Here is a 22,899-nt window from a genome sequence, read left to right on the forward strand (position 1 = left end):
CCTCAGTAGCAAGCAGCCTTATACAGCAAGGCAAACTAGAAAGGACTCTGGTTGTGAAACAGACACTCAGGCATATCTCCATTGTGTTCTGCTGCGTGGTCGAGGGCTATGCCCTCCTCTTGCTGGCCTCAGTTTTGCCAGCTGGCAATGAGCAGGTTCCTAGGTGGCGCTATTGGTAAAGAAACCACCTGCCAATGCAGGAAACAGAAGAGACGCGGGTTCCATCCTGGGTAAGGAAGATCCCCTGGAGGAGGGCATGGCAACCCACTCCAGTATTCTTACCTGGAGAATCCCATGGACAGAGGAGCCGGGCGGGCTACAGTCCATGCGGTCACAAAGAGTCAGGCACGACCAAAGTGACTTAGCAGCAGCAATGAGCAGAAGGGAATCTCTGATTGCTAAGGTCCTGCCCCAAGTTAAATTTGAATGTCCTCTGGTTTATTGCTATATTTAGGAGAAATGACGCTGCTACCAGGTCCTTGAACCAGATCTTGAATCTCGGGGCTCTGAGGTTCCACATCAGTTGGGAGGGACCAAAAGGGTTTAAGAAAACACCAGAAGGGCAGATGGAGCATCTCAGGTGTGGCAGGATATGCACCCCAACTCGGCATTATCACAGCAGCAGGGACCTTCAAAGGGACCCGATGGCTGGGGAGACAGCCTCCAATGGGACCGCAACCACGCGTCTTTGTTCTTCACAGACAGCAGCCTGTGTGTGGTAGACAACCTCCAAAAGCTACCTAAAAGCAGTGTACCAGTGCCTGCTGGCGACTGGCGACCACACCCCTCTCCTGCTGCAGCAGCCGGCAGAACGAGCCAGTCTCTTGAATCAAATGCTTATAAGTTGTGCCACCTCACGCAAGTGACCAAACCTCTGTTCATCTGCTTCCCTCCTGGAAAATTAAGATCTGTTTTCCCCAGTCTCTAGGTAGAAGAAGCCTATTAGCATAGTGCCTCGTACTTAAGAATTCAATGAGCTAAGGCTAAACAAATCCCATGAGATCTGGGAAGAGTCCACTGCAAGCAAGAGCCGTCATCAGAGCCCCCTGCTCCCTTGCTTGCTATCACATGTTTACTGGTGAAACTCCACCGGGGGGTTTGCCAGCATGCCACCAGGTCATATCACAGAGGAATCTCGATCTGCCCAGGCAGATGGCACGGCTGAGACATTACCCATCACCAGATGATGACGCAGGCAGCATGCTATGATTGCGGGAATGTAAATTATATGTGGATGTCTTCAAACTTAATAACTGGCTAGTTGGATTAATGCTCTCAGGAGGCACATCTGCCTCACTCAGCTCTTCAGAGCTGACTCTAACACCCCAAAATCACAGACCAGGCGACAGAATTCTCTGCTCAGCAGAAGACTGAGAAATAGACTGGAGATAGTTACAGTACGAAGAGACTGGGGAGTGGGGAGGAACTGTGTTAACAAGCAGGTGCACACATGTTCCCGTGTTTAAAAACATGCACCAAAGTGCAAGCATAAGGTCACAAGACCATGAGACTACTGCCTGGAGAGGCAGGTGCGAAAGAAGCGTTCCGGAAAAGTCTTGAGTGAGGACACATCATGGTGAGTCATCCAGCTTATTTCAGGGCAAGGTCTTCTCTTCTGGGGAACAGATCACTCAGAACAGAAACTCAGGAGGGAGGGCTGGTCTAAGACCCAGGTTAGTGACGGGGAAGAGAGGGAAGGATCGTGCTGGCCTGCTCTTCCTGATTCTACCTTGCCTAGCTGGGTTTTGGGTTCCGAGTCTCTGGGCTCCCATCCTGGCTCTGCTGTTGACTTACTGTGTGACACAGAGCAAATGACTTAAGCTCTCTGTACCTGTGTCTGCATTCAAAATGCCACTGTTTTAAGGATGATCAAGATAATATAAACTACCTATACAGTATATATAGCCACACAGCAGTAAAGAATCCGCCTGGCAATTCAGGAGACAAGGGTTCGATTCCTGGGTCGGGAAGATCCCCTGGAGGAGGAAGTGGCAACCCACTCCATTATTTTTGTCTGAGAAATCCCCTGGACAGAGGAGCCTGGCAGGCTATAGTCCACTGGGTTGCAAGGAGTGGGACAGTACAGAGCGACTGAGGAACAACATAGTACGCGGCACAGAGTAGGTACTAAAGGCACGTGAACTCCTTTCCTGGGCCTGCCAGCTCCTTCTCTAAACAGAAGCCCTAGAAAACCTCTAAAACTCTCATCTGCATGGACACCAATACCCGAGCAACTCTAGCCTCTCCCTCCCAACTTGCCTCCTCTTCAGAAACGTCCTCTCTTTTGATTGATACGTCCTCATATCGGCCCTGACTGACACTCAGCCCCTTTCTCACCACCTCCAGGAAGCCTTCTTAGACAGTGACTGACTTTCCTTTTCCGAGAGCAGCCGGCACACTTGTATGTTTTTGTTGCCATCTATACTACAGCTTCTGTATCACCTTCATGCATTCTGTCTCTAAGACTGCAAGAGCAGCTCCTTGAGGCACACTGCCTATTCTGTTTTCTTTATCCCCTCTCCCTGCTCCTTCTCCTCCACTCACTACCCCTTCATTCATTTCATTCATGTGCTCATTCATTCAAGATATCCGTTGGGCTTTGAAGATGCTAGGCAGCCCCAGGAATCTGTTAAAAGAGGCCACAGAAAGAGCAGTGCACTGGCCTGGGGCCCAAATGCCCTGGATCACCATCCCATGCTTGTTCACACTCATGTGAGCATGTCTCAGACACACGTGGAATTCAGAGAAGCAGAAGGGGTAGTGCTTTAGAGCCACAGCTCTGAAACAAGACTTCAAGGATTCCGTTCCTGGCTCTGCCATTCACCAGCGGCAACCCCAGGCAAGTTACCTAGCCAGCCTGTGTTCCAGTTTCCCAGGCATGAGATGGGATAATAGTAGTATTATCTCACAGGGCCGGGGGGACGATTAAATTAGTTAATATGCATAAAGTGTTTAGTGTCTGGAAGATAGGTAAGAGGTACAGAAGGGTGAGGGTTGTTATTACTATGGAGAGCCCAGAGCAGAAGTCACAACCCACCATCCACAGCAACCACGGCTACATTCTGGTGTCTGTCCATCTCGGTTTGTTCTGTATATTTTACAAACACACGGATGTTCACACACAAAACTATTGTTGTCTGAGGTTTGCATAGGATGACTCATGCTTAACATTTCATTGACATCTTTTTTCAGCTAAAAAAACGTATTTTGAGGATCTTTCCTTAAAAAGATCATCTCTTCCCATAATACACGGCATTCCCTGGCTGAGATGCACCACCACTGAATTCCAGCTCCCCTATTGCTGGAAATTTATGTTGCTTCTAAGTTTTTGCCAGCACGAACAATGCTGCGATAACATATTTATACTTGCATCCAATTTTCTACACCAAAGAAAAGTGGAATCCCAGAGACTGTGTTTTTTCATATGCAAACCTGTCCCTCTCTGTGTAGTTCCTCTAACTACCTGCAGGGGGCAGCACTATGACACCTTAGTCTGTAAAAGGCATGAATTCCCCCTAACAATGGCACCCCACTCCAGTACTCTTGCCTGAAAAATCCTATGGACAGAGGAGCCTGGTAGGCTGCAGTCCAAGGGGTCGCTAAGAGTCGGACACAACTGAGCAACTTCACTTTCACTTTTCACTTTCATACATTGGAGAAGGAAATGGCAACCCACTCCAGTGTTCTTGCCTGGAGAATCCCAGGGACGGGGGAGCCTGGTGGGCTGCCGTTTATGGGGTCACACAGAGTCGGACACGACTGAAGCGACTTAGCAGCAGGAGCAGCATGGGCACTGCGGATGGGACTGAGTCAGGGCTTTCCAGTGATTTCTTCCTGAAGCAGAGTTCACTCTGATGCAGGGATCCAGCCTACTATGTGCCTTCTTCCATAGGATCCAGAAATCTCCTAGTGCATGCAAATCTTTGCTCTATCTTCCAATTTCTCCTAGAGACGAAGTACTGTATTGCAAAACACCAAAATAAAAAGGTGGCTTAGGGGGAAGACCCCTCAAGAGTTTTAAAGTCATAGATGTGCTCACTAGAAAACTATTCCCAGACAGAGGACCACGTCGTCCTAGCTGCAAGACTTCGGGCCAGTTCCTTAAGCCCTCCGGGCTGCACCCTTCTCACCTGTTTTGTGGTTGCTGTTTAGTCACTAAGTCGTGTGCAACTCTTCTGTGACCCCACGTACTGTAGCTGGGCTCCTCTGTCCATGGGATTTCCCAGGCAAGAATACTAGAGTGGGTTGCCATTTCCTTCTCCAGAGCACCTTCCTGAACCAGGGTTCGAACACACATCTCCTGCACGCATCTCTGGCATCACAGGCAAATTCTTTCACTGCTGAGCCACGAGGGAAGGCCTCTCACTTGTTAAATGGGGTTATTCATGCCTACCATCATGGAGTTGAGTGGACAAAAGGAGGACAGACAAGATACTGGACACAAGACATCTTGCACTGGGCATGGTGCATAGCAAGTGCCCAGTAAACAATGGTTAACATTATTGATCACAGCAAATTACAGTGATGACTATGGGTTATATTCTTCCCACTGCACCTATGAAGAAAGACTGTCTGGGTGGTCAAGTGTCTTATGTAAGGTCAGAAAGAGGAAGAGAGGCAAGGCTTGAACTTGAATCTTGGATTCTTCAAACTCATGTATCTTTTACCAGTAGTTCAAGAGGGTTCAAATAGGGACTTCCCTGGTGGTCCAGTGGTTAAGACTGCAGGCTCCCAGTGCAGAGGGCCCAGGTTCGATCCCTGGTCAGGGAAGTAGATCCCACATTCCACAACTAAAAGATTCTGCTTGCTGCAATTAAGACCCAGCACAGCCAGATAAAATTTTTTTTTAAGTAAGTTCAGATAACACAAGGCCAACCATATGTCAAAGCCACATAAGATGGACAAGGAGAGGGCCTGAAAAGGGGGCTTGGACTTACAGGTTGCAAGTAAATGAGACACCTTGGCCTCTGGAACCCTGAGCTGGTCCCAGGCGCAGCACAGACACTGGAAAGACCCTCTCCGCTCAGCCCCACTGGGAGGGAGGGCGGAAACTGGCGCGTGGACTCCCTCTCTCTGTGGCATATTTTAATGTCATGAGAAAGTAAAGCCCTAATTAACACTCTGTCTTCAGAGCTCCTTCCTCTGCACCACGTTTTATCTGTGTTAATTATCACCTCTTACAGGGACCACTAACTGCAACAGCTTTCCAGCCTCCTCTCCCAGCCTCCAAAATTAGTCTCTGCAGGGCAATCTGGACATCCTTTTAAAATGAAGTGGGCCCTGTCCCTGCCCTGCCCCAAACCCTCCCAGTGCCTCTCCAGCCTGCACAGCCAACTCTGCTGCCCAGCCGGCCTCCTCTCCTGCCCTGCCGCCTGGCCTTTTTATAGTATCAAGAGCTCCAAGCTACTTACATGTTCTGCTCCCTGTCCCTGAACATTCATATCTCAACGTGCATGCATGCTCCATCGATTCAGTCATGTCTGACTCTTTGCGACCCTATGGACTATAGCCCACTAGACTCTTCTGTCCATGGGATTCTCCAGGCAAGAATACTGGAGTGGGTTGCCATGCACTACCCAGGGGATCTTCCTGACCCAGGGATTGAACCCGGGTCTCCTGCATCTCCTGCACTGCAGGCAGATTCTTTACTGCTGAGCCACTGGTGAAGCCCTACCTCAACATACTCACCTTACATATAAGTGATTATTTTATCAACATCTTTCACAACAGAGAAGACAGGAGATTCTGGTTTGGTCATAGATGTGACCAAATGTATCAGTGACCAGATGTATCAGTAAATATGTAAACCAGTAAATATGAAAGATAGGAGACTGTGGGTGATCCCACGTAAAATGAGAGACACTGAAAAAAAACAACTAAAATTGCCTTCCTCCTGAAATTGACCTCCTTCCTCTGGAAATTGAGTGCCAATGAGGAGTTTTTACCTCTGCTGAGGTACCAGTGAGTTTTCTATAGAATCTGAAAGAATGTATTAATTTCTCTTTTTGCCTTGGTTTTACTAGGAATTTCAGAATTCCATTTGAATATGTAATATCAATCCTATAAAGGCAACACCTTGCACATGCCTATGTGTGTTAACACACACACACACAATACACTTTCCAATATTGTTTCTGATCTCTCTGCCTCTTTCACGATAAGCTTTTTAGGTTAATTCACTCAGTTATTTTTGAAACAGGACGTAATATTAATTACAAATATATTAACAAATAAGTAAATGGGATACATGGCTTCCCACGTGGCTCAGCAGTCAAGAACCCTCCTGCCAATGTAGGAGACGCGGTTTCGATCCCTGGGTCAGGGAATGGAACCCACTCCAGTATTCTTGCCTGGAAAATCCCCTGGACAGAGGAGCGTGGCGGACTACAGTTCATGGAGTCTCAAGGAGTCAGACATGACTGAGTGCACACACGCACACAAATGGGATTCAAAGAGTTAAAAGAAAGTGTTAACCATTTCTTTGCTCACTTCTACTTCTTGCATCCCCAACCTCACTCCTGGGAATTCATCTTCTATTATTCTTTCATGAAGATAATAGATTCTCTCGATTTTTAAAAATAAACAAACAGGGAGTTTGGAGGAGAATGGATACGTGCATCTGTCTGGCTGAGTCCCTTCACTGGTCACTTGAAACTATCACAATGTTGTTAACTGGCTGTACCCCGATACAAAATAAAAAGTTTAAAATAAATAAAGAGGATGTTCAATCACACCAATCACATAGGAGGTGCTCAATAAAACAACTGCGAAGCGGATGAATGAAGGCTAAAGGCCATCTCGACGATTAGATCTCCTCCACATGCAGTTGGAAGCAGAGATACTTTTCACAGACACTTGGGCAGTAACTGGGCTTTCTCATCCAACCTCTATATCTCCCTCCACCTCTCAGAAATCCTTTGCTGCTGCTGACTTTGGTCTAAGAATGCACGTCATTTACAAACAGAAGTCCAAACATCGTCAGTCTAAATTCTTGTGGAATGTTGACATCAGTTGGGTGGCAGCGTGGTGAGAATTCACTTGGTCTCCAAGAAGGTCAGCTTCGTTGTCATGTACCTGAGGTCTGCATGCCCACTGGGGGCTAGATCGAGACCAAGACGAGCCCTGACATGGCCCATCCGTTCTGGCTCTTTGAGGCCACTTCACCACCTTGAGCTGCTGCATCCAGGGAAAAGCAATTGAACTGCAGAGCAGCTGCGTGAGCCCAACCAAATGACCTCCCAGAAACGCAGCTCCACATAAAGGTCAGGAGGCGCCATGACAACATACGTAGGAAGCAAACATGAAAGGAGGAAGGTAATTAAACCATTGGGAAAATGTGAATGCATAGAGATACAGGCCAGGGGAGGTGTAGAGAAATGATGACTAGCTGACATCTTCTTTCCCCCTTTGCAGTTTTCTTAATGATGTTTAGATTTGCCTTGGAACCTAAGTAGATTTTCCAAAATCAACTGTGCATCCCCCCTCCTTCTCTTTTCTTTATAAGTTTGACCTTCTCCAAAGGCTCCAGTGTGAAGATACAGAAGCAAATCTTTGCTCCAGTGCTGAGAATGCCAGGATCCCAAAGGCTGGAACGGACACCTGACATTTCAAAGCCCCTGCTCTCCAGCGTCTTTGCTCCTAAATGTCTGGGTGAGCTAAGGCTGGGCAAAAAGGAAAAACACGGAGGATCAAAGAGAGGGAAAAAAGTGCTGTCTTTGGGGATAATGCCATGAGAAATTTACAAGAAGATAGTGACAGAGTGACCCTACCTTTGCAAAACATCTCACAAGATGAGGACAGAGCCAATTCCAGAAAGATATTGATTCCTTTTTAATGCAATTCTTCAATTATCCACTAAGCCTGGCTTTTAGTCTCTTATAATTTAAGTGAATTGCTTTACAAATGTTCTCTTAAATTTTGTCTCTTTATTCTTTTCTTTTTTTCCTTTAAGGAGGAACTAACAAGATTCTAGGAGTCATAGATAAAATCATGAGATGCACCTCGATGGGTTTGCAATGGACTGTTTGCTGTCCAGAATCAATGTGCAGAGCACATCCATCCATCAGGAAAATCAGTTTCTATCAATATCGTTTTCTTGGTGTACAAGTGGATACACAGATGGGGAGTGGTAAAGAATCCTCCTGACAATGCAGGAGATGCAGGTTCAATCCCTGGGTCTGGAATATTCCCCTGGAGGAAGAAATGGCCAACTACTCCAATATTCTTGCCTGGGAAATCCCACGGACAGAGGAGCCTGGCGGACTACAGTCCATGGGGTCACAAAGAGTCCAACAAGACTTAGCGACTAAACAAATAGCAATTATGTATGTATATATGCATTTAATATATGATATATTCTATATACCATTTATATGTACGTGTGTGTGCTCAGTGGCTCAGTAGCATTTGACTCTGCGACTCCACAGACTGTAGCCCACCAGGCTCCTCTGTCCACAAAATTTTTCAGGAAAGAATACTGGAGTGGGTTGCCATTTCCTTCTCAAGGGGATCTTCCCGACCCAAGGATGGAACCCACATCTCCTGCATTGGCAGGCAGATTCTTTACCACTGAACCACTTTGGAAACCCCTATATATGTATATACAGCTATACAAACACTAAATATGCAAAGGGGTTCAACTTCATTATATAAATTAGAGTAGGATATTATATAAATTAGAGTAGGATTCATTTTGTCTATCAGATTGGCAAAAATGAAAAAGGAATATGATATCCAGTGTTGGCAAGGCTGGAGAAAAATGAGGCATCTCATACACTGCTAATGTTGGAGGAGGGACTGTAAAAAAACAAACTCTTCCCCAAGAGCACTTTGGCAACAGTTACCAAGCCTGAAAAATCTGCCTATTCCCGGAGCCAATGCCACCTCTAGAAAGACAGTCCAAAGAATTATTAGAGATGCGCTTCAATATTAATGTACAAGGATGTTTAAAGCAGAAATAAAGATAATGCTTTAAAAAAAAAAACAGTCCAACAAGAAGAAATTGGTTAAATAAATCATGTCTCTCTTTGTTGTGATATATTATGCAAGCATTAAAAATCATTTTTAAGAAATATTTATCAAGGTGGGAAAAAAAACAGTTGTGATACATTGTCTGGTGAAAGAGGCAGGTTACGTGACTATGTTCAGAATGGCAGTTTTCTAGGAGGTTCCCAGGGCAAATTTACAGGCACAGACACACGGGGGACTGGAGAGACAGGAATCAATTGTCTACAGCGATGGTTTAAGGGAGGATTATCAAGATTTGGGGTTTCTTCCTTTGTGTTTTTCTGGGTTTCTAAGTTTTCTAAATGGAACCTATCTCTCTTAGGTCATTAAAACCCACACACTTGTGCACACACACACACATTGGTATTTTAAAAGCTCAAACAGACTCCTCTGCTCCTCATGTTTCCTATGAGCTAAAGAAAACGGCCTTTGATGCGCCCAGTCCGTGATGGGGCTGACAGCCACCAGTCTTCTACGCAAGGCCCGGCAGACTCTGTCCTCATCCTGCCCAGAGGGCAGACAGCAAGACAGATTCAAGCCTCCACCAGTCAGCGAGATGATTTCATAAGTTACGGGTTTATCCTAATGGGGGTGCAGTTGAGGTCACAGTTATCTATTTAAGGAATTTCCACAGACAATGCACAAAATAAAATCCTGTCAAAGACCAGGGCATAGTGAGAGGGATGCGAGGAGGGACAAGGAGGGGCAGGTGGCCGTGCCCCCTCCGTGCCTGCCATCCAGCAAAGGACACGCGTAAAGACTTCCTGGGAAGGGCAGGGCAGCCACAGCCTGGGTTGTCTGGCTCCTTGTGGCTTTTCTTGCTAAGTGGAAAAAACTGGGGGAAAGACGTACATGTACTGACCCAGCTCTGACCAGCACCACGGCTCATGCACCCCGCTTCTCAGTTATTAATAGAAGCTGTCGAGGGCAGTGGCTGTGAGCAATGCTTTGGAGGCAGAAAGACCTGGGTTCAAATCTTAGGCCTGCCACCTCCCATCTGTATGCAGGCGGCCGATCACTTCCTATTCCAGATGCTGTTTCCTCTCCCTGGGGACTGTGAAAAGTCAGTATGCGAAGCCCCGGCAGAGTTCCTGGAGCCACACAGAAGACCCTCCATGTGGCCATACGTATTAGTGTGCTCGGTACTGCAAGCTTGTAAGCATCTTGTGTTACATATTTTATACCAAGTAGAACATCATTTGGCAGGAAAACAGACCCCAACACACTGGGTAATCATTCAGTGTTCGAATGAATAGATATGCGCGGTGCTTCAATATGTTACCTGTAAGGCCGTCAATATGGAGGAAATTGAACAGAGAAGGAACACAGAAGCTTAGTAACTTGTCTGCCATCTGACTACTCTTTCCATCACAATTTTATGGAAGAGGAATTTGAAAATCAGAAAGGTTAAGAAGTTTGCTCAAGACCCTACAGGTCCAAAGTGGCAGAGTTGAGCTTGGAACCCAGAATGTCTGACTCCAGAGCCCAGATTCAAGCACAGTAGGCTGCTCCCTCTCTCTGGTGTTGGGGTGATGGTCACAGTCCCTCAAATGGACAAAACCTGGGCTTAAATCCTGGCTTTGCCACTTTCCATCTTGGTGACAACAGGCAAGTGACAAATTCTTGGCAGTTTTGCAAAATTAAGTGAAAAACATGGTGCCTATTAATAAGGCTGTCGTGATGGTCAATGAATTTTATATGTACAAAGGTTATTATTGTTCACAGAGCAACACTAGGAAATACATACTCTGTAATGATGAGAGAAAAGGAGGCCACCACCCAGAGGAAGCAGAGGGGAGAAGAGAAGGTTTCCCATAGATGGAGTAGCTGCCTGTGGGCAGCAGGTCTGCTAGGGGGAGGCACAGGGGCCATAAGACCATGGGTGGAGAGAAACGGACCCTTGCTGCTTGTCTGACCAAGTGTGAACTACACTCTGGCACAGCTGGGGAAAAGGACTGTCTGTGGGTAAGAAAGGATCGGCTCATGAGCAGCACGAACGTCAGGGTCAGGAGCTCGGCCTCTGCCCCACAGGTTCCCAGCTCCACTGTGAAGCGCTAGGCAGACCCAAGTTTCTAAAGTTCACTTTGCCTCCAGGACACGGAATGGACTGGCGAGTAGATGAGCAAGATGGGAGACAGACAGGCGGACAGCAGGGAGGCCTCTGCCGTTTGGCAGTGGTGATAGGGGTCGGGGGGAGTGGTCTGAGACCTGCTGGAGAGAGGTCAGGCCGGAGAGTCGAACTCACCACGAGCAGGTGCAATCCCCAACAGGGATCGTGGAGAAGTTTTCGAACTGTGGTGTTGGAGAAGATGCTTGAGACTGCAAGGAGATCAGATTAGTCCATCCTAAAGGAAATCAACCCTGAATATTCATTGGAAGGACTGATGCTGAAGCTGAAGCTCCAATACTTTGGCCACCTGATGCAAAGAGCCAACTCATTGGAAAAGACCCTGAGGCTGGGAAAGACTGAGGGCAGGAGGAGAAGGAGATAACAGGATGAGATGGTTGGATGGCATCACCGACTTGGTGGACATGAGTTTGAGCAAGCTCCTGGAGATGGTGAAGGACAGGGAAGCCTGGCGTGCTGCAGTCCATGGGGTCGCAAAGAGTCGGGCACGATTGAGCGACTGAACAACAGCAGAGAGGTGCCATCAGAGGGTCAGAGATAAGCCAGGGCTTCCAGGCCAATAATACAGAAGAGCTGAAAACATAAGTAAAAATAAATACACTAAAGGGAGGAACAGATCCTGTTCAGAGACGACACAGGTAGAAGATGGGTGAAGAGACAGACATTTGGGGAGAAAGAGGAAGGAATCTGTGGGTGACCTGGACATTCTGACATGCCCCGTTGACTTAAAAAATCTCAGGATTTGGAGGAACTCTTGGAAGGGGGAGATGCTTCAGGAGAGTTGGGAAAAAAATCTGGGAGAGGGCTGGGGAACCCAAGGAGAAACAGGAAGGAGGAAGAAGAGAGAAGAAGAAAAGGATAAAGATGATGCTGGGTCCAGACACACCAAAGGACCCCACACCCTCTATCTGGGTCTGGGAGGACAGAAATGGAAGAAGGAAAACCCATCCCCAGGGACTTACGAGCAAAGTTTCTGATAGCTGGATCACTTTTCTATTCTCTTATTAATCAGAAACCTCTTAGTGAAGCCTAGAACACCATTTCAGAAGTGGTTCAAATCAACTGCAGAGGGTTTTTTTTTTATTGTTTAAGAGTGGATGCCCTTGTTGTCAAATTACCACTTTCACCTGTATTAACTGCTTAAATGGGTTCTGCAAACAGCTTTATCTCCTCCACCTCCTCATCAGGGCCCCTGGGGAGCCCATCAGGGAAGGATGCTGGGGAACAAGGCTGGGGACGCAGCTGACCGGGGGGGTGTCACACACTGGCCTCTGGGCCACGCATCTATCTTGCCTCCCCACATTTTTAAGGGAGGTCGAGACACACAATTCCACTCAACACCTGGGCCTGATGACTGCTGCAAAATGAAAACGCAGATGCTGACATCCAGATAGGAGCAAATACATTTTTAAAGAAACTCTGTCTACGTGGGAACATTGATTACATTTAGTAAATGACCCTGCAATTCAAACAGTTACAATGGAACACGAGAGCCTCAAGTTCCAATATTTTCTGCCAAGTATATTTTTGCTTTAAAAAAAAAAACAAAACAGGCACAACAAAAAACTGTCAAAGCCAAGCAAATTCAGTCGATAACATTTTTCATTTCACTTCTTGCAATGGGACCTCCATGGCCTTATTTCTCAAACTTTTGATGTGCAACAGTGTCAGTAAGCTGTTCGTGAGGGCAGTGAGCCGGGCTCACCGGTGGGGGAGTCTGAGTCACAGAGAGGCAAAGGGAGTTAGCTGCCCAAGGTCACAGCCAAGTACACTCTCAGATGAACCCAGGTCCATCTCCAAAAGCTGCCTCTTGGGTACAGACCTCCCTTCCCTTGATTTTCCAATTTATCAGCTGACCTTGCGCATCTGGGATTGTGCTCTGAAATAGTTAAAGATGGGGACAGGGTGGATCCACGTCTCTGATCAAATCTTTGTGTGGATAAATGGGGGTAGGGAGGGGAGGAGGGATGGAATCCAAAAGAAAGACAGGCTTTCCAAACTTCAGAGTGGTTAAGAATTACCTAGGGGGCTTGCTGGGCTTCCCTGGTGGCTCAGTGGTAAAGAATCTGTCTGCCAGTGCAGAAGATATGGGTTCCATCCCTGGCCAGGGAAGCTCCCCTGGAGAAGGAAATGGCAACTCACTCCAGTATACTTGCTTGGAGAATTCCAAGGACAGAGGAGCTCGGTGGGGCTACAGTCTATGGGGTCGCAAAAAAGTCAGACACGAATTAGCAACTAAACAATGGGGGCTTGTTAATTTGTGAATCACCTCTTCTAAGGCCCCAACTCCTGGGTGTTTGAAAACACCCTTTGATGTCACTGTACTCTCTTCTTCCCTGTAGCCTGCATCTTTAAAGTCCTGTAAAGAGGACATCTTGGGACCTGTTTATGGGAGGCTGATGTATTTGCTTTGCACTCAAAGTTGAGAGGATGCTGATATTATGAAAACTCAGGTAGAGACGAAAAATAACTATGAAACTGGCTGCCAGCTGAAGCAAAGCCACAGCCAATTTAGCAGCAGGAACACAAATTCTCAAAGGGGAAGGAGGCAAAGGGGCAGGGACTGGAAAAGAAGAAGGGGAAAAAAAAGAAATTATGCATTCTCAGATAAAGCAGCTTTGAAACACACATGTGATTAACAGAAACTTGCCCTTCACCTAAAATGCTGAGGTTTCTTGAAACCCGCCAGAACGGTGTTTCTTTTTTTCTTTTTAATAACAAAAAACCAGAAGATACAGAAGATATATCTCATCACCCAAAATTGGTTCATTGATTGCTTCAGAATGCATAAATGGTTCTATTTTGGAAGCTCACACAGTCAGGCTGTGAAAATAACCTACTTTGGGGAATGTGATTTTAAAATTAAGAGCAAAATGACAAATTAAATAACCAAAGGGGTCTCATAGGGTAGACTTGGGAGGGTAGAGGATGGGAAAGACTATTGCCCACCAAGTCAGACTACACTATTTTAAAGACTTTTCATTGAAACAGTTTCCTACTTACCAATGTTTTCACACTTGTTCAGTCATTTGATCCCTACAGCCCTGGGAAGGAGGCAGGTGGGAGATTGCTGTTGTTGTTTAGTGGCTAAGGTATGTCCAACTCTTTTGCGGTAGCTATGCCCATTTCACAGTTGCAAAGCTGAGGTTCAGAGAGTCACATGACCTGCCTGCAGCCACACAGCTGATTTCCTGGCACACGACACTAGAGTTGATGGCTTTCCTTGAGTTTTCTATTCAGCACCCACTACATTGCAACCCCCAGACTTTCTTAAGCTATTACACTCAAGAACCAAGGTGTCCTGAACTCTCCAGCATGGCATTAGTAGTAAGAGCATTCCATTCATTCAGCAAATATTTATTTATGTATTAAAACACCTACTCTGCACCGGTCACCGTGGAGGTATTGGGGTATGCGAGTGAGCAATGCAGATCAAATTTCGGTTCTCACAGAGCTTACGCACAGGGGGGAAAGCAGATGATAAACAGTTAAAATGTCCTTCTAGTAGTGACAAGTGTGCTGAAGGAAACTGAAGCAGGTTATGAGGATGGATGCGGGGGAGTGTGGGAGCGGGCGATGCCTTTGGAGAGGGTGGCAGGGAGGCAGAGGCAGGCCGGCATCACAGCTCTTAAAACACTTGGTGTCCTGTGCCTACGAGTAGTTCCAAGTCTCCCTCATGACTCCCTGAGGGCACAGGCTGTATACATTCATCTCTGATTTCCAAGTACCAGCCTGGGTGCAGTAAGTGCTGTTCAGAGCGCCTGTGGACAAAAGACTGTGCCTGAAGACAGGAGGACTAAAACACGCTGCTTTCTCTGGACGTGTGAGCATCAGACTCCCCACTTGGTCGAATGAAGCCTTTGAAAGACACCCTGAATGTCAGGCACAAAATGTGCCTTTTGCCTGCCTTCCAGCAGGGGGCTGGCACTGCCTTCTATGCGGATGGCTGTTTAACCCTAGGGCTGAGTTCCAGGGTAGGGAGGTAAGGAAAAAGGGCCACTGAAGTCCTGATCCCATTGGTGACTCCAGCCTAGTCAGTTTTACCTCCTTGAGCACCAGGCTCCCGACTTCCCTGCCTCCCCTGGGAGGCAGAAAGCATGAAGCAGTGTAGGCACACACTAAGCCTCTTCTCTTCCCGACAGAGTTCCGGTGATGCAAAGTTAAAATACAAGCCCCAGGGGGCTGCCTCCTGCAGTGACGCCAGGAGTGCACGGGAGTGGAATGCAGAGTCTGTTTCCTGCTCTTTGCGCCCTTTCCATCCGCCCTGCTGGAAAAGTAAAATGACAACGTCTGCAGCCCAGGAATCTTGAAAAGGTGGCCCCCACCCTGGGGGGCGCAATTAGAAGTCCTTGTGAGCTCTACGTTAACATCAGTTTCTTGCTTGGGGGTTTTTAAAGAAACAGAAAGAAAAAGAATTGGCTTTGAAAGATCTGTATTGCAGCCTCCAGCTACCTCTGGCCATGAAATGCCATTCTTCCCATCAGAGCCTCTGGTCTGGAGTCCCTAAACGGTGGAGACCAGACGCTGTCCTTCCAGGTCATCAAAGAACCTTGCGGGAAAGCCAGTTGGAGCCTAATCCCCATGGATGACTGCTTCAGTGCAAAGCCCTCTGAAGGACGGCGGGGGGATTACGGCTCGGAGAAGCTTGTGTGCGGTGAGCACGAGCAGACAGGCAGGCGAGGGGCTGCGAGCGTTTGACAGGTGCATACAGGCTGTGTGCCGTGTGGCTGGAGGCAGGCAGAGGTGGGAGGCAAGAACACGGACAGAATCCAATTGGTCGAGGGTTAAAGGATCATACTTATCTTTGCAGCTCCATCCACACGATGAATCTGTGGCAGGTAATAAACATTGCCGTTGGTCGGGAGGGGGTGGGGTGACAGAGAAACAAGAAGCTGGCGCTGGAGTGATTACTATATCTCTTTCCTGTCCAGCTTAAGTCAGGAGGCAGGAATCGTCTACTATAAAAATAACAATTCTGAAAAAAAAAGTGTTCTCTTCTACTATGCAAAATGTTTCTTTGATTTGAACAGTAAATAACCAGTTGAAAGGCACCATCATTTTCTAAAGCCTTCAGGATCTACTTAAGCCAAATAAATACATAAGGTTAAATTAAAGAAATGGACTCTCTCAAGGTACTGCATCACACTCTGGATCCAGCAAGCAAACATCTATTCAATAAAGGTTTTATTAATAGTGAGCTTTCAACATGTCATGGCTGGCAGGACTCAGAGGACCCAAGAATGAATGCAGGGCCAAAGGAAAGTCTGTGTGTCCCCATGAACACATTAGCCAGGGTTTTCCAAACTGGAAGACAGGAATGAGATAGGGAAGGAGGAGCTGCGTTTCAGACACCAAGTTGGAAGCAGCAATAATTTGTCATGGCTTCAGCTAACCGTGTACAATGTGAAAATGACAAATGTGTCGTTGAGAATGTGCCGGACCAAATACAATAACATATTATTATGGGCAGATTCTCCCTGGGTTATTATGCAAAGGAAGGGAGGGTGGGCAGATTCTCCCTGGGTTATTATGCAAAGGAAGGGGGGGTGGGATAACTCTAATTAAATGAAAGGGCCAGCCCCTGCTTTAAACTTCTGGAACATTTCAAATTCTAATATGCTCCTTGGATGTACCCAGCGGTGGTGGGGGGTGGAAATTCAGAGACTGTAATAAAGCTGTTTAATTTTTATCGAGATGAAACACAGGCATTCATACACACATCCCAGTAACACATAGATACCCCTCCCTTTCTACTACCCGATGAATCAGGGACTCAGAAAGCAAGCCAAGCGGGCGAGTGAATTTGATTTTGAATACTCGCAGGGTGGTGCTGTGTGTGCCACAATCTAACTGTCGCTTTCTCATGTACCCTGGAATGTCACAAGGGCTAGTGTTCCTGGGCTGAGGAGAGCGGTCAAGTTCCTATCAGCACAATGTGTAACCCACCATTTTTTTAATTTCGTAGCAGGCTACCCAAGAGTGCCAAGATTCTTGTCTCCCAATCCTTAGCCAACTTCCTTTACTCTGCCTTAAACGAAAGCAATTCCAAAAAAACAAAGAAACCCCCGCCGAATTAGACTCCTAAATGCCTTCTGGGTGGTACATATGAAGCAAACCACAGATTGTCTGAGCTGGAAGGGACCTTGGGCAGTCCCTGGCTCATCCACCCAGGACCCAGAGAGGGTCCGTGACTGGCCCAAGGTCACACAGCAAATGTGCCGCAGAGTCCAATACAGCATCCTTGGCCTGGGGACTTCATGGCCAATTTATCAAGCATTTTTGGCTGAAAATCTTTGAAAGGTCTTCTTTTTTGTTAGTATTGGCTTGGCTCCTGTTCGTTCAAGATAGACTTCTCAAAAATCCAACGTTTCAACATAATTGCAAATAGTAAATGGCTTGCCTTATCTGCGCCTGTCACTGCTGATTTAGCAAATAGGCTTCAAGAGAGGGCTGGGAGCTTCAGCAGACAGAGGATAAAGTCCTCCTTAAATTCGCTGTAATGGTGGATACTTGATTTGTCTGACAGAGAAGTGGAAGAACCTTTGTATATTCAATCTCCTCTGTTCACTGAGAGGAGGTGACCCTCTCTGATTCATAAACTATTAAGTAACCTGATTTCTAAAATTTAATTTTCTTTTGACACACACACACACACACACACACACAGGTGTGCACGCGCACAATCTCTCCTTTGAGAAGCTCAGAGGATCTTTTCCCCCTTTCTACCTGCAGAAGAAAAATAAAGATTTAAGACTGAAGCCATATTGCCTCAATAGGCAAGTGTCTACTGACAGTGAACAGAGAAGGTAAAGGTGGCATATATTTACACACAATGGAATATTATTCAGCCACTAAAAAAGGAAATCTTGCCATTTGTGACAACACAGATGAACATGGAGGACATACTAAGTAAAACAAGCCAGACACAGAAAAATATTGTATGATTTCAATTATAAATGGAATATAAAAACGTTGAGCTCACGAAAGCAGAGAGGAGGATGGTGGTTACCAGGGTTTAGGGTTGGTGGAAAACGGGAGATATTGGTAGAAACTTCCAGTTATGAGTAGCTTCTGGGGATCTCATGCACAGCAAGGTGACCACATTTATTAATAATAATTCTAAATTGTATTCTTAAAATTTTCTAAGTGTTTACATCTTAAGTGTTCTTACCACAGAAATAAAATAACATGTAAAGTGATGGATATGTGAATTAGCTTAATTGTGGTCATCATTTTGCAATATAAAGGTGATCAAATATCCCATATTCCATTGTATACCTTAAATAACCTACTCCAGTATTCTTGCCTGGAGAATCCCATTGACAGAGGAGCGGGGCAGGCTACAGTCCATAGGGTCGCAAAGAGTCAGGACATGACTGAAGCAACTTAGCATGCAACAACACACCTTAAATATATACAGTTTTTACTTGCCAGTTAGTTACACTTCAATAAAACTGTGGGAGGAAGCAAAAAATAAATGAATACAGTTGAAGAGGACAAAGGAAAACATATCTCCTACTAAAGGCAATGTGGTATCCTGGAACAGGAAAAGGACAGAAGCAGAAACACTGATGCCATTTGAATAAAACCCGAAGTTAAAAAATCCCTACACCATAGCTTTTAAAGAGGGGCTGGCAGTGCAGAAATCCTGATTAAGGGCAGCAAACTGGGGCCTCCCAGTTTAGAGAAGCTGGGGGACTTTCAGTTAAGGGGACTCTGCACCCTGAATTTTGCGGAAATGTGTCAATAGCTGCACGTGTTCTAAACTGTCCCTGAAATCCCCGCCCATCCCGCATGCCTAGGGCTCCTGAGGCCTCCAAGATGAGGTTCCGCCTCCTCCGTTTTAAATTCCACCCATGGAAAGTCCGTCCCCCTCTCGTCCCTGGAGTTAAGGTGACACAGAGCTGCTCATTTGTCTGTTGCTTCTGAAGGGTCCAAAGGGGTGTGTTCCAGGCAGGTTACACGTCTGGCGTTGGCCGGGAGGAAGCGGGTCACCTAAGAGGATGGTGTTCCCCAGCCTGTGCAGGGAAAGTTTCAGGGACAAGGAACTGCCTGGCTCCCACTGGCTCCCACCTGTCCAAGGGCTGTTCCGCTCTGATCAACCCCTCCCTTCCTCAAGGAGAGTTCTGGAGCTTCAAAAGCTATGCCCAGTGAGTTTAGGTCTGACTCCGGAGGCAACAAGAATAAACACACTAGCGAAGGCCTGGTGCCCGGGGGCAGCAGCACTTTGGTGTAGTGGAGGGAGGTTGGGGAGAAGATGCAGGGCGCCATCGACAGATGGGGAGGGCAGAACGGAAACTCTGGAGCGTCTCCAGCCTCAGAGGCCAGAGGCGTGGCTGAGTCTGGGGTGGGAACTGAAGGGGCACTTGGTGTTCTTAACGCCCAGGTTTCCTGAGGCCTTTCCCAAGTCTATCACCTCCTGACGATTAAGCTACCCGAGTCCTTTTAAACTGCCACTAAAATTGAATCCACGTTTATAAATGACCATTGGATCAAATATCTTTCAAGTAAAAATTTGTCATCTGGGAACTCCAGACCTTTCAGGATCAAAGGCTAATGGACTATTTCTTTTTTTAAAATACGTGGAATGTCAGATAATGGGAAGAGATGAACTGTTGGGGGGTGGGGAGGAGACAGAGAGGAGGATGTTTGCTGGAAACCCAGAGGGAGCTTTATCCTCAGTACCCCCAAGCAGTGTGAACTCGTCAGCCTTTTTTCTGGGAGCAGCAGGGAAGTTTCTAAAATCCTCAGGGGCCTCCCTGAGGGGCAGATAGGTCAGGAAGCAGAGGGAAGCCAAGGTCAGAGGATGGTTGTGCCCGGGGTGAACAGTCAGGAAATGAGCTCTAGAGGCACCTGGTCACAGGTCATTAACAGACACGGGAAACAGCCCAGGGACCTCTGCTGCCTGAGTGTTTCCCAGCAGCCTGCGGTCCCTCCACTGGAGTCCAAACACCTGCATGGAGGGGACCAGAGACTTGGATGAGGGATGGGTGGTGAGAAGCTGGGTCAGAAGCCTGCCCAATCCCCTGGGAAGCATTTTCCTTGCAGAAGCAAACTGTGCCACTGTTCCTTTTCCCCAAAACTCTTCACTTCTTGACACAAAGGTGGGTGGGTGGGTGGGTGGGGGGGGGGTGGGTGTGTGTGTGTGTGTGTGTGTGTGTGTGTGTGTGTGTGTGTGTGTGTGTGTGTGTGTGTGTGTGTGTGTGTGTGTGTGTGTTCGCGCGCATGCGCAGGGCATGCACCTGCAAAGCATCGCTGAATCCACACATAAACCAAACACTGTCCCATACTTCAACTGATTTTCAACAGCCCTGGGCGTGAGATTAGCAAACACACACAGTCCTTTAAAGAGCATGTTAAATTCCTAAGAGTTAGTTGCCATGAGGTTATTTTTCTCAATTAACAGACACAAAAAGCACAACCACTCTCCAGGGGGTGGGAGATTCATTCTTGGCATTCAGGCAAACACCCCATCAAGGCTAGGGACACTTACGGTCCAAATGGAGAACCAGAGGTTCTGAGGGACCTGTCCCAGGATACACAGCCTGGTCCGTAAACAGAAGGTCAGGCCAGACCTCAGTGGCTCACCAGCACAGCCTCCTTGGACCACTCTGGAGTTCACAAAACTTTCAGGAGCAAAAGCCTCCAGAATAATGAGAATAACAACAGCAGAAGGGGAGCTCGCCCACTGATTACTAACCATATGCCGAGCAGACACAGTACCTCTTTTAAAGCTCATAAGAATCCTTTTCCCACTTTGTGGGAATCATACCTTTGCAGGAGCGTTTGATAACGCCTGTCTCCCGCACACTAACCTTTATGCCCCATGAAGGCAGGGTCCCTGTCTTTTCGCCCATCACTATGTCCCAAGTGCCTGGTATCTATTTGCTCAAAAAACCCTAGATGTTCGTGTTTTAAGGAAATACTTTTAAGAAAAACGGGGCCCAGAAAGGTCAAGCGATTTGGCTAAGGACACACAGCATGGAGTTACTACTAATATGAGGTGCTTCGCCACTCTGCCCCGAAGTCAATCCCAAATCAGAGCCCTACCTTGACGGCTTCAGCGTGGGTCACTCGGGCCAGGGATTTGTCGTTGACACGCAGAATCTGGTCCCCGACTCTCAGCCCCTCCTTCTCGGCCAGAGAGCCCGGCTCCACCAGCGACACATAGATGCCCACGCCATGCTCCGAGCCCCCGCGGATGCTGAAGCCTAAGCCCTCGTGGGCCTTGGCGCGCCGCAGGCTCACCAGGCGCACCTCCCCGGGCCCCGCGCCGTCGGGGCCGCCCCAGACGGGTTGCCTGTAGGGGGTGGTGGCGGGCAGGTAGAGGCCCTCCGCCGTATACTGGTCGAAGAGCAGCTGGTCGGAGCGCGGGATGACCAGCCGCAGCATCGGCAGCAGGCGCCGCTTGACCGGGCTGTCCAGCAGCACGCGCAGGGTGCGCACCAGGTCGAAGACGTTGCGGCGCGCGTGGTAGGCGTTCAAGCAGTGCGTGAACTGCTCCCGCTCCGCCTCGCTCAGCAGCGCGGTCAGCGCCTGGTGCAGCTGGCGCACGTTGGCAGACAGCAGTCGCAGCCCCGCGCCCCCGCTGCCGCCCGCCCCAGCCGCCGAGCCCAGCGAGCCGGTGGAGGACGAGCCCACCGACAGGCCGTCCAGCTGCGCGTTCATCTCCCCGCCGAGGCCCGGGCGGAATCGGGGCGCGCGGTGGGACACCCGCGGCACTCGCCGGCACTGGCGCGACAGCTGGATCCCGGGAGCGCGGAGATCGCGGCTGGAGTCTGGGTCTGGGAGCTGAGGATGGCGGGGTGGGGGGGCGCCGGGGGATTGCCGAGACAGGGGCTGGATCCGGGAAGACCTGGAGAAGGCTGGAGTCTAGGTTTGGAGGGCACGGAAACGGTGCCTTAATCCCGGGGCGGGATCGCGGAGACCAATGCTAGATTCCCAGGCGCGCGAAGACCGAGGGGGTCGCGAAACTGGAGTCCAGAGGACGCGGAGACAGCGGCTGGAGTCCCGGCAAGGCGGAGACGGCGGCGGGGTCCCCAGGGACAAGGAGTTGGCGGCTGGAGCCCGGAGGTCGCGGAGACTGCGGCTGGAGTCCGAGGGGACGAGGAGAGAGCAGCTACATTCTGAGGGGCACAGAGACCACGAGTGGCCAGAGCCGGGAGGAGGGGTGCAGCAAAGCCGACCGCCCCGTCACACCATACCCGGGGCTCCCCCAGCCGGGACGCCTGTTCCTCTCGGGCTGGGGGACCCCGAAGTCATAAATTGGGGTGGGGGCGCTCTAGACCCGGAGTCTCTAGGATCGCAGCCGGTGGAGCCGCGCGGACGTCCGGCAGGGGGTGCGAGGCATGTCCAAGGCAGCCCCGGGATGCAAACAGCCCGGGGACACCTGCGCCCCTGCACCGCCCGCGCGCAGACGGAGCCGCGCGGCCGCGAGCCGGGACTTTGAGAACTGTTGAGCCGCCCGGGGCCGATCTTCCAGTGAGTTCCGACGCCGTCGCCGTCGCCGTCGCCAGCCCAGTCTAGGCCCCGCCCCTTGCCCCTCCCCCTCTCTACCCTCCCCCCCGCCCCGCGCGGGCTCTTCAGGAAATGACGTCCCGCCTCGCGCCTGGCGGTTGCCTGGAGACGGGGTGAAACAGTCTAGCCCCAGGGAAGAAAGGGGTGAAAGTGGGGGTTAGGGGTGGGAGGAGCTCCAGGGTTGATGAGAGTTACCCCCACTTCTCCAGCAGGTGGCCGGGGGGGAAGGGTGTACCTCAAAAACTGTT

General features: G+C 48.7%; 1 protein-coding gene across 2 annotated transcripts in view; it reads right to left on the reverse strand.

Annotated features, from left to right (window-relative positions):
• WHRN (whirlin) overlaps positions 1-22,624 on the reverse strand; it is a 91,991-nt gene extending 69,367 nt beyond the window's left edge. For both annotated transcript variants that reach the window (XM_003586440.6, XM_005210575.5), the window contains exon 1: positions 21,185-22,624. In XM_003586440.6, coding sequence (XP_003586488.1) covers positions 21,185-21,802 — 618 coding nt within the window. In that variant the 5' untranslated portion in view covers positions 21,803-22,624. The remainder of the gene's footprint in view (positions 1-21,184) is intronic.
• Between the last annotated feature and the right edge of the window lie 275 nt (positions 22,625-22,899).

Source organism: Bos taurus, chromosome 8 (genome assembly GCF_002263795.3).
Source record: "Bos taurus isolate L1 Dominette 01449 registration number 42190680 breed Hereford chromosome 8, ARS-UCD2.0, whole genome shotgun sequence".
NCBI classification, from domain to species: domain Eukaryota; kingdom Metazoa; phylum Chordata; class Mammalia; order Artiodactyla; family Bovidae; genus Bos; species Bos taurus.